The sequence below is a fragment of the Polistes fuscatus genome, unplaced genomic scaffold (genome assembly GCF_010416935.1).
Source record: "Polistes fuscatus isolate 324 unplaced genomic scaffold, CU_Pfus_HIC Scaffold10, whole genome shotgun sequence".
In the NCBI taxonomy this organism is placed as follows: domain Eukaryota; kingdom Metazoa; phylum Arthropoda; class Insecta; order Hymenoptera; family Vespidae; genus Polistes; species Polistes fuscatus.
The window spans coordinates 1,741,109-1,754,525 of NW_025112998.1; the positions used below are offsets into that span (position 1 = coordinate 1,741,109).

Below are 13,417 nucleotides of genomic sequence, written 5' to 3' on the forward strand. Positions count from 1 at the left end.
ATTAATAATTATAATTATGATGATTTAAAATGTAAAAGTCATTCTGTTGTATCGACGAAGGATAAGGAAAAACTATTGGTAGTACAATAGTTCCTGCATTCGTAGATAACGGTGGGGGTACTACGATCGCTCGAGCGTGGTCGGAGCCAATTGGTCGAGAGGTTCCCGCCAATCACCGTTCTCCATCTGTCTATCTCGACGGGTGCTAAACTTACCAACCACATCCGTCGTACAGGCATTATCGGGTAGATCGTTGTGAAGTAAACGTCTTCGTCGAACGTACTATTTCGTTTCGGCGTCTAAAAATGCGACAACTTTGCTATTTTCTTTTCTTCCTGACGATTTCCTTCGTCGCTGCGGAAGTCTACTTCGAGGAAAAGTTCACTGATGGTAAGTTCGACGTACGAACGATATTTCATTCTAATTTAAAAAAAGAAGAAAAAAAAGGAAGAGAAAAGAAAGAAGAAAGTCAAGAACTTTCGAGAAAAAAGAAAAAAAAGAACGCTTTCTTATTTTTCTGCATTATCCTGCATCCTTTTCTATCATTACACTTAAGCGATCATTTTCTTTAAGTAGAGCCCGGAAAAATCAACACCCACCATTTTTGCATCGTTTCTCAGCTGGAACCACACCCTACTAACTTTTCTTATTACAATTTAATTGTTTTAAGCTTTAAATTACCGGCCTTATGTCGACTACGCCATGCCCTTATCTCTCTCACTCTGCACCGGGATGAGACAAAAACGAGCACGTCTTTTTTCCCTAATTGACGCGAGAACGAAATGTTCGTACTTTCCCTTATACGAGTTGCTTTTTTAATTTATCACGTACATACATTCATACATAATTAATGATCTAATTGATCTTCCTACGATAAGATAGATTTTAATATCCCATATGACTGTATATACGCGACATACATATATCATGCATACGTGTTTGTGCATTAGTCACATACATCATTTAGATGAATATCATTCTTGTAGAAAATTGCCTCGTGGCAAATGGTCAGGTACATAATCGTATCTGTTTTCTTTTCCTAATCATTTAATCGATTTATAAATGTTTTATAGATACTTAATTATTTATTTTTAAAAAGAATGAACAAAAATATGTAAACAAATTTTCAAATTAAATTATCTTTATACGTTTCTAATAACTAGAAAGTATATTAGAATTTTTGAAAAATTTGTATTGTTTGTTCAATGACTTTTTTATTATATAATATTATTAATTTTACGTGCATAGATTCGTGGGAAAAGAATTGGGTATACTCTGAACATCCAGGGAAAGAATTTGGAAAGTTTGTCTTAAGTCATGGGAAATTTTGGAACGATCCAGAAAATGACAAAGGTATATTTTTCAAACTATTGTTTCTTATTTCTTTAATATTCTACTATATTAAATATTCAACTATTAAAATTGCAAATGTAAGTAGTAGATGAAAATATTACTTTATTATAGGTATCCAAACTTCGCAAGATGCTAGGTTTTATGCTTTAAGCAGGAAATTTACACCATTCAGTAATAAAGATAAAGATCTCGTTATTCAATTTACGGTTAAACATGAACAGAGTATCGACTGTGGAGGAGGATACGTTAAAGTATTTGATTGCAAATTGGATCAAAAAGATATGCACGGAGAAACTCCTTATGAGATCATGTTTGGTAAGAATTCAATAATAATCTTTTAAATCGAGCCTAAGAGTCACTGGTCAATCTACATTTGGATGGCAAGTGCTATAGGAACTCGAAAAGTAAAATGGTCTTCGATATGCCCTGGCATACCACTGTGGTATTCCAGTTACCTAAAGTTGATACATTTGTATTTTTTAAATATTATTTTTTTTATTTATTTATGTATATATATATATATTTCTCATCCTATTCTTTATATTAGTCCAAAATACTTTTATATAGGACCTGATATTTGTGGAGCGGGTACAAAGAAAGTGCATGTCATCTTCAGTTACAAAGGAAAGAATTTGTTGATTAACAAAGATATCCGATGCAAAGATGATGTCTATACGCATTTGTACACATTAATTGTTAAGCCTGACAATACTTACAAGGTAATTATAAGTCGTAATTTATGTATATATATTTTTTTTTATATATATATTAAAGAATCGAGCCTAGAGTCACAAATTCTTGATAGATAGTAAAGAATGGGTGCTATAGGATCTCGAAGAGAAAAGATTATCTTGCTTAATTATTATGCATAAGTTTTTTATCACTTATTGTATTTATATAGCAAAGGTCAACATATTATCATTATCACATTATCATATCAATTATATAAAATATTATTTTTCATAGCTTTTTTGAATTTTATGAAATAATTCATAGTTCATGTATTACATTTTATATTAGGTTCTCATCGATAATGAAGAAGTAGAATCTGGAGAATTGGAAGCCGACTGGGATTTCTTGCCACCAAAGAAAATTAAGGATCCATCACAAAGCAAACCTGAAGATTGGGATGATAAGCCTACTATTCCAGATCCTTCTGACACTAAACCAGAAGATTGGGACAAACCTGAACATATACCTGACCCAGAGGCTACCAAGCCAACAGATTGGGACGATGAAATGGACGGAGAATGGGAAGCTCCAATGATTGACAATCCTGAATATAAAGGTGAATGGAAGCCTAAACAAATTGACAACCCTAATTACGAAGGACCTTGGGTTCATCCTGAAATCGATAATCCAGAATATACCCCTGATCCTTCATTGTACCTAAGAAATGAAATATGTAGTATTGGATTTGATTTATGGCAAGTCAAATCTGGTACGATCTTCGACAACGTCTTGATCACAGATGATGTGGAGGTAGCTCGTAAATTCGGTGAAGAAGTTTGGAAACCAACTATTGTAAGTAATGTGCTAACTGTATTATTTAATTATTAAGTAAGAGTAATTTATGATGACTTGTTTATATTCTGATTTAAATGAAGGACAAATAATTGGAATTCCTCGTTACTGAATTCAACATGTATCATTAATTAAGCTAATTCTAATTTCTTTTATTTGTAATTAAAAGATGTTTATTCATGTGTATTATAGGAAGGTGAAAAGAAAATGAAAGAAGCGTTAGAAGAAGAAGAAAGAAAACAGAGAGAAAAGGAAAGTAAAGAATCTGAGGATAACAAAGATGAAGATGAAGACGAAGATGCCGATGAGGAAGAAAATAGCGTTCCAGATGTAGAGGTATGTAATAGAAAATAATACTATTAATATTTTAAACATTTGATCACAAGTAATTTTTTATTTGTGTCTAGTTGTAAATATATTATATGATGAAAAAAACCGTTTCTTGATTACCTGAAAGATAAAAAGGTGGAATTCCTCGTTACTGAAAATATTATTTTAATTGTATCATTTATCATTATTTTTATTATTTAAATGAATTAAACAAATACTTTATTTTCAGGAACATGATGAGTTGTAAATATTTGTGTCAATTGACACAAAGATAGACTGTATTCCAGGAGCTGTGTGGCTGCGACACGCACTAACTCCCATGGGCACAAAATTATTCTTAAAAAGAAATTTTCTTAATGCAACTAATTGAGTGCTCTTCAATAATTTATACTTCATTCTAATCAGACGAAACTTCCCATTACACCTTAGAACATCGAAGGATGATTTTTGTGATGACATTAAAGTTGAAAAGCCTTTGGTCTCTATTAAATCGTGAAGTATTTCATTAATTGTGCAAGTAGTCAGTGCTGTGTTGCCTAAGGTACACTGTACTTAAAAAAACTGTGAAATAGAAATTCGTATATTTGTCTCTCGTGTCTTTCAACGGCACAGCTCCATAAAAGACACTAAGTTGTTCCGTTTTTGTTTGTCAAGTGTTTTTATATACATTAAAAGTAATTGAGATGTAATTTAACGATGCTATATTATATATATATACATATATATATATTATTTCATTTACGTACAGTGTACGCATAATAAAACTCGCTCCCTTTAAAGGTAAGAGTGTTGGGTGTGTGCAAACATGACTGAATGATATTTGGTATGATTATGTATCAAAAGCAACAACCAATAACCATGTAATAAAAAACGAATAAATAAGACTTTTCTAGATGTGATTCGACTATTTATTCTTAAAAATTGTTTGTTATGTTGTCATGGAAATTTTATGTCAAATTATAATAAATATATACATATGTATATCTATATTATCACGTTCTTTTTATTTTATTACTTATCGTTTATCATCTATATATTTAAGGTTACAAATATCTATATTAAAACTTAAATGGAGCAATATTTTCGAGTAATAATTTTGTTTCTAATGAATATCTTATTTCAAAAATTGTAGAATTTAATTAAATTACGGTCAATAACAATCATGATGTTATAGGTATTGTATACAATGTTTCATGCGCTCCAAGTTGTTGTGTTAACCAGTCAAGACCTTGCGTAGCTCCACTAATGTTCGTAATTACAGATGATCCTTGAATATGCCAGGCTCGTCCACAACAAAGTTTTTGTAAACACAGAATATCAGTTAGTTCTTCTACACTTGCACAATCTGGTAAATCCTAAATGAGTAAAATATATTTGCAAATAAAAATAATTAAAATTAATACTTTTAATTGTATACAGTATACATATTATTTGTGAAATATGCATTTAAATATTCTACCTGCTTGTTAGCATATATTAAAAACAAAGCATCTTTCAGTTCTTTTTCATTGACTATTTTAGACAATTCATTTTGAGCTTCTTCAAAGCGAGATCTATCACTAGCATCGACCACAAAAATAACAGCTTGTGTTTTGTGATAATAATGTTTCCATAAAGGTCTGAATTTATTTTGTCCACCAACATCCCAAAGCGTGAATACAAGATTTTCATATTCCATACTTTCTACATTAAATCCAATAGTTGAAATTGGAGGTGCTGAAAGAGTAATGCCTCTCATTGCAGAAAGTATGCTAGTTTTCCCTGCACCATCCAAACCTAAGATCACTGCTCTCATATCAATTTTTGTACCTATATGTACACGATTGTCCTGTCAAGACAAAATTTTAATATATAATATATTATTATGAAATATATAATATGAAAATGTACGTATTAAATCTTCTGTCTATCTATAAGTATATTTTGTACAAACCCTGCTAAATATAATAGGTATAGATGATTCGGGTTTGAGAAAATCAGGCCCTAACTGAGCATAATGTTGTTGTTGCTTTTCTAACGTAGCTAAAACTTCTTTAACTTTTTCTGCACTGCTCAGTAATTTCCAATCTTCAGAATCTAAAATGCTTTCACACTGAATACATACACCAGCCACCTGCGATCTTGTTATTGTCAGATCTTTTTGTTGTTGTCTTAAAGCACATAATCTACTTCGAGTCTCTGTATCTATACATGTTAATGCAGTTTTTTCTTGCTCTGCTAATAATGCTCTTAGTTCTTCAAAGTGTTGACGTACTCGTTGTCTTGCATCTTCAATCGCCCAGCCTTCTAATTCTTGTATGACAGTTTCTAAAAAACAGAGCATTAAAGAACAAGATATTTTCTATTGGTTGGAAATAAAATAAAGAAAGACTAATTCGAGATACCTATTCTCTGTGCTGTATCTCTCATACTCTCCATAAATTGAGTCATCTTCTGTAGTGCCGCTATTACTGACTTTCTTATATTCTCTGCTTCCACTTCGACCAATGCTGACTATAATTTGAATTACAGGTAAAATGTCAAAAAGGGACCTATAAGGCGAAGAAGAAACATTTACCTTATGTGTACTGTGTCGACCATAATCTTTGCACAAGTAACACATCAAGGAATTGTAACAGCCTTGTTGAGTACAAGTGAAATTGGCTATGTACGTTGAGTGTATTGGACACTTAGGTTTTTCACGTGGTTTTTCTGATAAAAGTACACGCCTATGTTTACAAAGTGTTCTTGATGAATGAGTAGCGGTATCGCAAGTTTCACATAAATGAGTAGTACATACTGTACAATACAGTACAGCCATATGACTTTCATCTTCGTCGCAAGGTTGATTCGATTGAAGTCTTTCTCTTTCCAGCATGAAAGCTTTATCATTGTTAGACTGTTCCAACTTTTCTAAGAGTTCGATTAACGCAAAATTTTTCTTTAGACTAAGAATACCAGTCTTATCTATTTCAGTTGGTTGTCTGTCGAATGGACAGAGAAGGAATTGTTGATTTAACATGCATGGTCTTAATCGTAATAAGCACGAATGACATACTGTATGACCGCAATGCAACAATCGTGGCACCTTTATACCGTCGACAGTAAAAACCTCTTCGCAAACACGACATTCTAAAACCTATGCACAAACATTATTTTTTAATAAATAAATAAGCAAACAATTGTAAAAGATATTTTAGTAATTTTCTTACATTGGATTTTGTAGTGTTTTTAAGTGAACGTTCAAAATAATCACCCAACTTATTTACGTCTTCTGTCATAGTTAAATATTTTATTGTTGCATATATTTTACACCAATTTCTACGGGCGTTTATTTACTTTGAATATTTGTTATACAATATAATACTTTGATTGAGAATAACATGGAAAAATTACAGATATTCAAACTTTTACGTTACGACTTTTGACAGTATATTAAAATTTATACACAGTGTTATAGCATTGTATAATAAAATATAGTATTATTTATTTTTCTTATTTATGTATTATGTTCCCGTTACATAAATCCAATGTATGTATGCATCACGTTTGGAATTGTATTTTTGTCTTTTCTTTTTTTTTTATAATGTTAGAGAGAGAAAGAGAGAGAGAGAGAGAGAGAGGGAGGGAGAAATAGAGACATCTGTAGGTCAACACAGGAACTACTATCGTTTCTATTTCAAAACATTTCTGCATTAGTAACATCAAACTTTCCTGTTGTGTTTGTGAGTGTTTATTTATGGTTGATATTTTAAAGAAATTATAAAGAATATAATAGTAAATATAATTATATTTAATAATTGAATTTATATATGATAATATTTTTAACAATATTTTAAAAATGTTAACAATTTAAATTCACATGTTCTTAATTATGTTTAATTTATTGTATTAAATGAATTCATTTCTTTGATAGGTATGTGTTTCTATTATATTTAAAAAAGTTTTATTAACTGCAAGTAGGATTGAAAATAATATAAAATTTAAAACTATTTTGTAGAATAAAAATATGGAGTATACTCTAGAAGATACATATGAAGATTTAACAGATTTGCAAGAACTTTTGTGTAAAGAAATTGATGACTTAGCAACTGCGTTAGAAACTAATACAATTAGTGCTTTGAAAAAATCATGCACACCAGATGAAGTGATAACGAAACAACACACGATGGCTAGTAGTATATTGAAATATATTCCAAGAAAACCGCCTAAAAATTATCCTATACCTAATACAACTGATATTCGTATAGATACGCTTAATGATTTAGAAAAAGAGATTGTTAATGCTGAAAGTTTGTTAAACAAAACGCAAGAAGAACTGCAGAACATCGAAAAGGATATTAACTAGTAAGAAATTAGATTAAATTATAAATAAGATTAATATCGTTGTAATCATTTTTTGATATTACAGTTTACAAAATAAAAAGAACGGTTTTAATAAGATGCGTGAAATGTATTTAACTTCTGCACAATTACTGGAAGAAAATACGTATGAACACGAACTACGAATGTGTAAAAAATTATTCAAAGAAACTAAGCAAGATTTAGTAAGTATCATTTTTCTTCTGTCAATTTTGTTTGAATTTGATTTATATCGGTTGTATTTATTTTCTTTTCTTTTATTCATTTATAGCGTCAGATAGTGGACATAATATTTCCACAAAATGAAAACTTCTCTTATCTTCTGTCAGTAAGTAACATAATGTTTCTTATCTTGAAAATTATTTTATTGTATAAATGTATAAAATTATATTATGTTAAGGAATTGGTAGTTGCATATACAAAAGGCGGTGATGACATTTATGTGGATATGACACCAGAAATATTAGATTGCGCTAAATTTTTAGTGGAAGCAGATATTGCTATGTATCATCCTAACGATACAAATAAAATTAAAATGATTGAATTACTATAAAACAATTCATTTATCTTATGTATTACTTTTTATACAATATTTTACAATATCTTTTTCTAAGAGAGACAAATACAAAATAATAAATATACGTGTGATAAAAAAACCATTTAAATACAATTACAAATGAAACATTAATCTACCATATAAAAGGAGCTCTTTCTCTTAGTATTCTGACTCCAAAACGTTCCCATTCTTCTCTGCCAATCCATAACTCTTGTGCAGATTCTAGACAACTTAAAATTGCAGCACCTTTCCATGTGGTTATCCCTGGATCCATTTCTTTTGGTTGTGTAATAATATCTAATATTTCTAAGATTATTAATTATACAATATTATTGGTAACATATTTTTTATGATAAATAACAAAAACATTAATACTCAATTTAATCTTTACCAGTTCTGTACATATAAGGAATTTGAAGTGATATACGATTGTGAAGCCACATTCCAATTCCTTGAAATTTCATTCCAGATCCAACAACAAGAATGCAACTAGACATTTTTCTTTTTAAATCTTCCGTAGCTATATAGAGAAATATTTATTTGTAAATAATGTTAAAAAAATGTATATCTTACTTTAAAATCTAAATTAAATTTTACGTACGACAACGATCAATACTTTGTAATATAGCATGATCGAGTCCAAGAAGTTGTTGTGGACCGACCAAAAAATCTCTTGCATCAAGATCTCGATTCGATAAAGCAATTGGAGCAGTATCTATGGCATCTACATTAACTTCTTCTTCGCCTACAGTGGTTGGTGCAACCACTTCTTCTTGCATTTCTAATGCTTGTTCTAAATTTTCTTTCATACTTCTTCTCTATAAAGTTATATTAACATATCATTATATACGATATAAACAAATATATATTTTATTTGTTTTTATATATATAAATATTTTTACACTCGTTTCTCGCAAGTAATTTTCATCATGAGGATCTTCTGGATCACCCATGGATCGTCTCTGAATATGTACATTATGCGTGCCTGTAACTTTAAACAATTCTGGTTGAAATAAACTCAAAGGTGCTACCAGACATTCATCTCCAACCTGTAAATATAAATATAATTATATATTTGTTCAATATAACACATGATTAATAAATTATTGAAATGTAAAAATAAAATATTACTTGCAATGTATACTTCTCCGTTTGCCTTTTAGGTTTTCTGACAACGAATGTTTTTTCTTGAGATCCGCAAATATTTAAATCGACATGGCAAAAATCTTTTTTCAATTGATTTAAAAGTAATGCATCCAATTTATCAGACGGATCGCAAGATTTGTATGGGAATGCACACTTTTGAAGCAACCAAAGAAATGTAAGAGTTATATCTCCACCACCATAATCCATACGTACACGCGTGTTTCTATGAGAAATTCCATCTTCAACACAAGAGACAGATGTTTTCTGATCACCTACATCTACAACACATGCATATCCTAGACCTGCTCCAAATGTAGCTGCTACGTGATCCTAATAAAGATCATATAAAAATAATAATTATTTTAATCCCTTATACATTTATAATTATAATATCTTATCTTTCATGTAACGAACTTGTAAAAGAAAGCAGGCTCCAAAACCAATTTCACAAAGCATCAATGTAGTTAATTCTCTTAAATATTGTCTATTGTAAATGTCTGGTATTACAAGTACTGCTCGATAATGTTTTAAATCTCTAAGTGGTATGTTCATTTTGTCAGTAAGTACGTATTCCCAGATTGTTTTTAGATCTGCCATAACTGCTTTTAAACTTCCACCAGGCCCGGAATGAACATTGAGTTCACCTCTTTTATATGGAAAATGTATATTGAAATGATCCTCTGGATTTAAAGAAAGTATATCATCACCCACAATGATATCCTTATCCATCTTCGTCCATTCAGTTTTGGATGGGGATAGTACTTCTGGATTGGATCTACGATTAAAAGCTGCTATTTGTTGGGGTGGTGTAGCATATCTTCTCCTACCATCTGATTGTAAACAAGATTGCAATGTATGAGAAACGTGAAGACGTGATTCTTCCATTGTTTGTGTTAGTTCTTTCGTCTAATAGAAACAAGTAAAGATTATTTTTATTAACTTATCTAATTAGTAATCAAAATAATTAATAAACTAGCTTACTCGAGGAACCAGAACTGGTAAAAAACCATCCTTATATTCAACTCCACCTGGTAATCGTTTTCTAGCAACTGCATTTAATAGAGTACAAGGATTTAAATCAGATGCACGACCCATACGAAGATACATTGAACCAGGATGTATTATAATAATGGTTTGCGCTTGGATTTGCTGAAAATACAAAATAATATTTATGATAATATTTAATTACAAATGTAATAAGTATATAATAACCTCAATGAAACATAATTATTATTTACTTCAGCGCAGGATTCTTGAAACACAGGCATGGTTTATTAGAATGTTTATGTCAAAAATTAATTTAATATATAACTTGTTTAATATAATAAGAATGTATATATAATGTCATTTATGTTAATATTTAAAACACAAAAATGCAATGATTTGAACACTGTTAATATTAATTACTACTAGCGTCGCTATATATCGTTGCATTTACTATAATATACAAAAAATATTTATCAGTTACCTACTGTGAAAATAGCAGAGTTCACATTACGTTCTCGATAACTGAAAGAGAAGCTGGAGAATTTCTTTATTATCGATCATAAAAATATTGAATTTATCTAACAATATTTGTATGTTTCCAAGTAATTTTGTGAGCGCAAAAAGTTGGTATAGAACCTCAAGAACTGAAAATAGTGAATATATGTATTTACATTTAGACATTTAGAAATCTATTGTTGTCTATTGTTGTCTAAAATCTCGGAATATATGATCTTCTTTTTTTTTAAAGAAACGACATATTTTTTTTATCGGCAATCACCAGCCCGCTCTAGTAAGGTAATGTTGTTTTTTAAAAAAAATGCTAAGACAGAACGTTTTAATCTTAAATTCTATTTGTAAGGTAAATTATTCCCTTGTTGCACATGCGCAACGTTAGGAAAGTCCTGTAAACAACTTTCACCGAAAGAACTTTAACAGAATATAATAACTCAGAACAACGGTGAATTTCGAAGAGGAGGGATCACAAAACTTATACTCCGATCTTTTAGACAACAATAGACGCTTGCATCGATTAATTAACAATTATTTTAATGTTTTAATGAATTCTTATTATAATTAAGATTGTTTAAACGCATATGTATTTATTTAAACATTACCTAACTTTTGACGTACTTTAAATATTAATTAATTTCGATTTTATGTTTTAATAGATGAAAATTTTACCCCACCTCCTCGAAGTCATCACTGCGCAAGAACGTAACAAAAATGTACATTAGTTTAAACAATTATACAAAAAATAAAAGAATATTAAAATGAGAGCGTTATAATATTAAATTTTATTGATTTTCTTTTATACACATGCGCAATTTTCGGAAAGTCACATAAACAACTTTCACCAAAAAAACTTTAACAGAGGATAATGATTCAGATCAACGATGGATTTCGAGGAGGAGGGATAACAGAACATATACTCCGAGCTTTTAGACAACAATAGACGCTTGCATCGATTAATTAACAATTATTTTAATATTTTAATGAATTTTTATTATAATTAAGATTGTTTAAACGCATATGTATTTATTTAAACATTACCTAACTTTTGACGTACTTTAAATATTAATTAATTTCGATTTTATGTTTTAATAGATGAAAATTTTACCCCACCTCCTCGAAGCCATCATTGCGCAAGAACGTAACAAAAATGTACATTAGTTTAAACAATTACATAAAAATTGAAATAATGTTAAAATCAGAACTTTATATAATTTTTATTTCTATTTATTAGAATTAATTTGTAATTACACTAATACATTATTTTAAATATTACATACTCTCCCATTACCGTATTTTGAATAAAAAATAATTTTAATACGAATTTATTTTTATGATTTTAGATGACTTCAGCTTGGTTGCGTTCTTGCATTATAACATAATTATAAACTTCTCCAAATATTTAGATTGTTTTTCAATTATTGTTACATAAAATTTAATATCAAACGTTTATTAAAATTTTATTATTTTTTTTAGAAACAATTCAATGGGTAGCGGGTAGATTTCTTCTTCGCAAAGGGCGCCATTTGTTAAGAAGGAATTTACTTCAGGGATGCGACCCTGCCCACGCGAGCCTTGATTCTATCTTTCTCCCAAGGATAGAATCATGTCCTACCCTTAGCTTTTTAAAGTGAAACTCCCTATCCTTTTTTTTATATTTTTTTTTATTTTACTTTGCTTTTTCTAACTCGCGATTTTGCAAGCATACATGCATTTAGCATAGGAATCGAAAGCGATCGAAGGAATAACGTGCGCGATCGGTTAGACGGTTAGGTCCACGGCTATCGGTTAGACAGGCTTTAATCGCCTGCTGTTAGTTTCTAATCGATCGTGTCGCGTTGATTTCTTTGTTTCGCTTAGATTTCTCGTAATATATTATATTTCTATCGGATTTCAATACGCCTTTTGGTATGCATCGATGCATTTAGCATAGGAACCGAAGCTACACGTACCCAATTGGTTGCGTGGAGTGTAAGTTCCTCGTAATATTTTTTTTTTATTATTACCCGTTTTCTTAACTTCGCGATTTGGTGTGCATCGATGCATTTAGCATAGGGACCGAAGCGACACGTGACTGGTCGAGGTACCCGGCTGGTTGCGTGAAGTCTAAGTTCCTTGTCGTATATATTTATTTTATCGCGTTTTCATTCGGGTTTTAATTCGCGTTTTGATATGCATGAATATGCACGTAGCATAGGAACTGAAACTGCATTGTATGGGATGTCTACCAAGGCCATTGGCACCGGTGGCAAACTGTACGTGCAGCGTAAGTTCCTCGTAATATAGATTAGAGTCAGTGGATTAGTCCAACCGGTGGGATACCACTTAAAAAAAAAACGTAAAAAGTTTCACTTTAAAAAGCCTACCTTTCCACTTCTTTCCCCTTTTATTTTTTGTTTTGTTTGTTTCAGGTTGACAGGACACAGGACCACACCAGGACAGCACGAGGACCACACCAGGACAGTACGAGGACCAGCCGAGGACCAGAAGAGGACTTACTTTTAATAGAGTATAATGTAAGATAATTATCTGTAAAATTAATTGTATAATTAAGTGTATTATTAAATGTAGAATTTTTATCTATTTATTCTTCTCGTTTTAGCATCACACGCGTTTCGTTATTTGTTATTCCGGATTTCCCTTCTCGGGATTTTCATTTTCTATGGGTTT

The 13,417-nt window shown here is 30.5% G+C and overlaps 4 protein-coding genes across 7 annotated transcripts; 2 read left to right on the forward strand and 2 right to left on the reverse strand.

Moving 5' to 3' along the window:
- Positions 1-197: 197 nt before the first annotated feature.
- Positions 198-4,101, forward strand: LOC122526023 (calreticulin). Its single transcript, XM_043649127.1, has 7 exons — positions 198-390; positions 1,249-1,353; positions 1,465-1,668; positions 1,921-2,072; positions 2,374-2,877; positions 3,070-3,213; positions 3,437-4,101. Exons 1-7 carry the CDS (start codon positions 306-308, stop codon positions 3,452-3,454), a joined length of 1,212 nt encoding a protein of 403 aa, XP_043505062.1. The 5' UTR covers positions 198-305; the 3' UTR covers positions 3,455-4,101.
- Positions 4,098-6,779, reverse strand: LOC122526022 (E3 ubiquitin-protein ligase TRIM23-like). Its single transcript, XM_043649126.1, has 6 exons — positions 6,399-6,779; positions 5,765-6,325; positions 5,592-5,700; positions 5,141-5,514; positions 4,667-5,035; positions 4,098-4,562 (listed from the first exon to the last, which is right to left on the reverse strand). Exons 1-6 carry the CDS (start codon positions 6,465-6,467, stop codon positions 4,368-4,370), a joined length of 1,677 nt encoding a protein of 558 aa, XP_043505061.1. The 5' UTR covers positions 6,468-6,779; the 3' UTR covers positions 4,098-4,367.
- A 29-nt stretch (positions 6,780-6,808) lies between these two features.
- On the forward strand, positions 6,809-8,106 carry LOC122526024. Its single transcript, XM_043649128.1, has 5 exons — positions 6,809-6,911; positions 7,187-7,533; positions 7,598-7,733; positions 7,820-7,876; positions 7,949-8,106. Exons 2-5 carry the CDS (start codon positions 7,196-7,198, stop codon positions 8,099-8,101), a joined length of 684 nt encoding a protein of 227 aa, XP_043505063.1. The 5' UTR covers positions 6,809-6,911; positions 7,187-7,195; the 3' UTR covers positions 8,102-8,106.
- Positions 8,107-8,193: 87 nt separating this feature from the next.
- LOC122526026 (actin-related protein 8) lies at positions 8,194-11,068 on the reverse strand. Of its 4 annotated transcripts, none has more exons than XM_043649130.1 (8): positions 10,723-11,068; positions 10,232-10,399; positions 9,665-10,156; positions 9,236-9,580; positions 9,007-9,153; positions 8,706-8,922; positions 8,496-8,624; positions 8,194-8,410 (listed from the first exon to the last, which is right to left on the reverse strand). In XM_043649130.1, exons 2-8 carry the CDS (start codon positions 10,355-10,357, stop codon positions 8,238-8,240), a joined length of 1,629 nt encoding a protein of 542 aa, XP_043505065.1. In that variant the 5' UTR covers positions 10,358-10,399; positions 10,723-11,068; the 3' UTR covers positions 8,194-8,237. The 4 variants fall into 4 exon arrangements, with proteins under 4 accessions (XP_043505065.1, XP_043505066.1, XP_043505064.1 ...); XM_043649131.1 differs by having other exon boundaries at positions 10,719-11,068; XM_043649129.1 differs by lacking the exon at positions 10,723-11,068 and adding an exon at positions 10,489-10,674.
- Positions 11,069-13,417: the final 2,349 nt, after the last annotated feature.

Excerpts from the sequence above, each read along its gene's own strand:
- LOC122526023 (XM_043649127.1), top strand. The coding sequence starts at position 306 with ATGCGACAACTTTGCTATTTTCTTTTCTTCCTGACGATTTCCTTCGTC. Across the intron at positions 391-1,248 it reads CGAGGAAAAGTTCACTGATG|ATTCGTGGGAAAAGAATTGG; the intron begins GTAAGTTCGACG and ends TTACGTGCATAG. Across the intron at positions 2,073-2,373 it reads AGCCTGACAATACTTACAAG|GTTCTCATCGATAATGAAGA; the intron begins GTAATTATAAGT and ends ATTTTATATTAG.
- LOC122526022 (XM_043649126.1), bottom strand. The coding sequence starts at position 6,467 with ATGACAGAAGACGTAAATAAGTTGGGTGATTATTTTGAACGTTCACTT. Across the intron at positions 5,701-5,764 it reads GTCGACACAGTACACATAAG|TCAGCATTGGTCGAAGTGGA; the intron begins GTAAATGTTTCT and ends TTCAAATTATAG. Across the intron at positions 5,036-5,140 it reads TACCTATTATATTTAGCAGG|GACAATCGTGTACATATAGG; the intron begins GTTTGTACAAAA and ends TTGTCTTGACAG.
- LOC122526024 (XM_043649128.1), top strand. The coding sequence starts at position 7,196 with ATGGAGTATACTCTAGAAGATACATATGAAGATTTAACAGATTTGCAA. Across the intron at positions 7,534-7,597 it reads ATCGAAAAGGATATTAACTA|TTTACAAAATAAAAAGAACG; the intron begins GTAAGAAATTAG and ends TTGATATTACAG. Across the intron at positions 7,734-7,819 it reads AAGAAACTAAGCAAGATTTA|CGTCAGATAGTGGACATAAT; the intron begins GTAAGTATCATT and ends ATTCATTTATAG.
- LOC122526026 (XM_043649129.1), bottom strand. The coding sequence starts at position 10,518 with ATGCCTGTGTTTCAAGAATCCTGCGCTGAA. Across the intron at positions 10,157-10,231 it reads TACCAGTTCTGGTTCCTCGA|ACGAAAGAACTAACACAAAC; the intron begins GTAAGCTAGTTT and ends TGTTTCTATTAG. Across the intron at positions 9,154-9,235 it reads CGGAGAAGTATACATTGCAA|GTTGGAGATGAATGTCTGGT; the intron begins GTAATATTTTAT and ends TTATATTTACAG.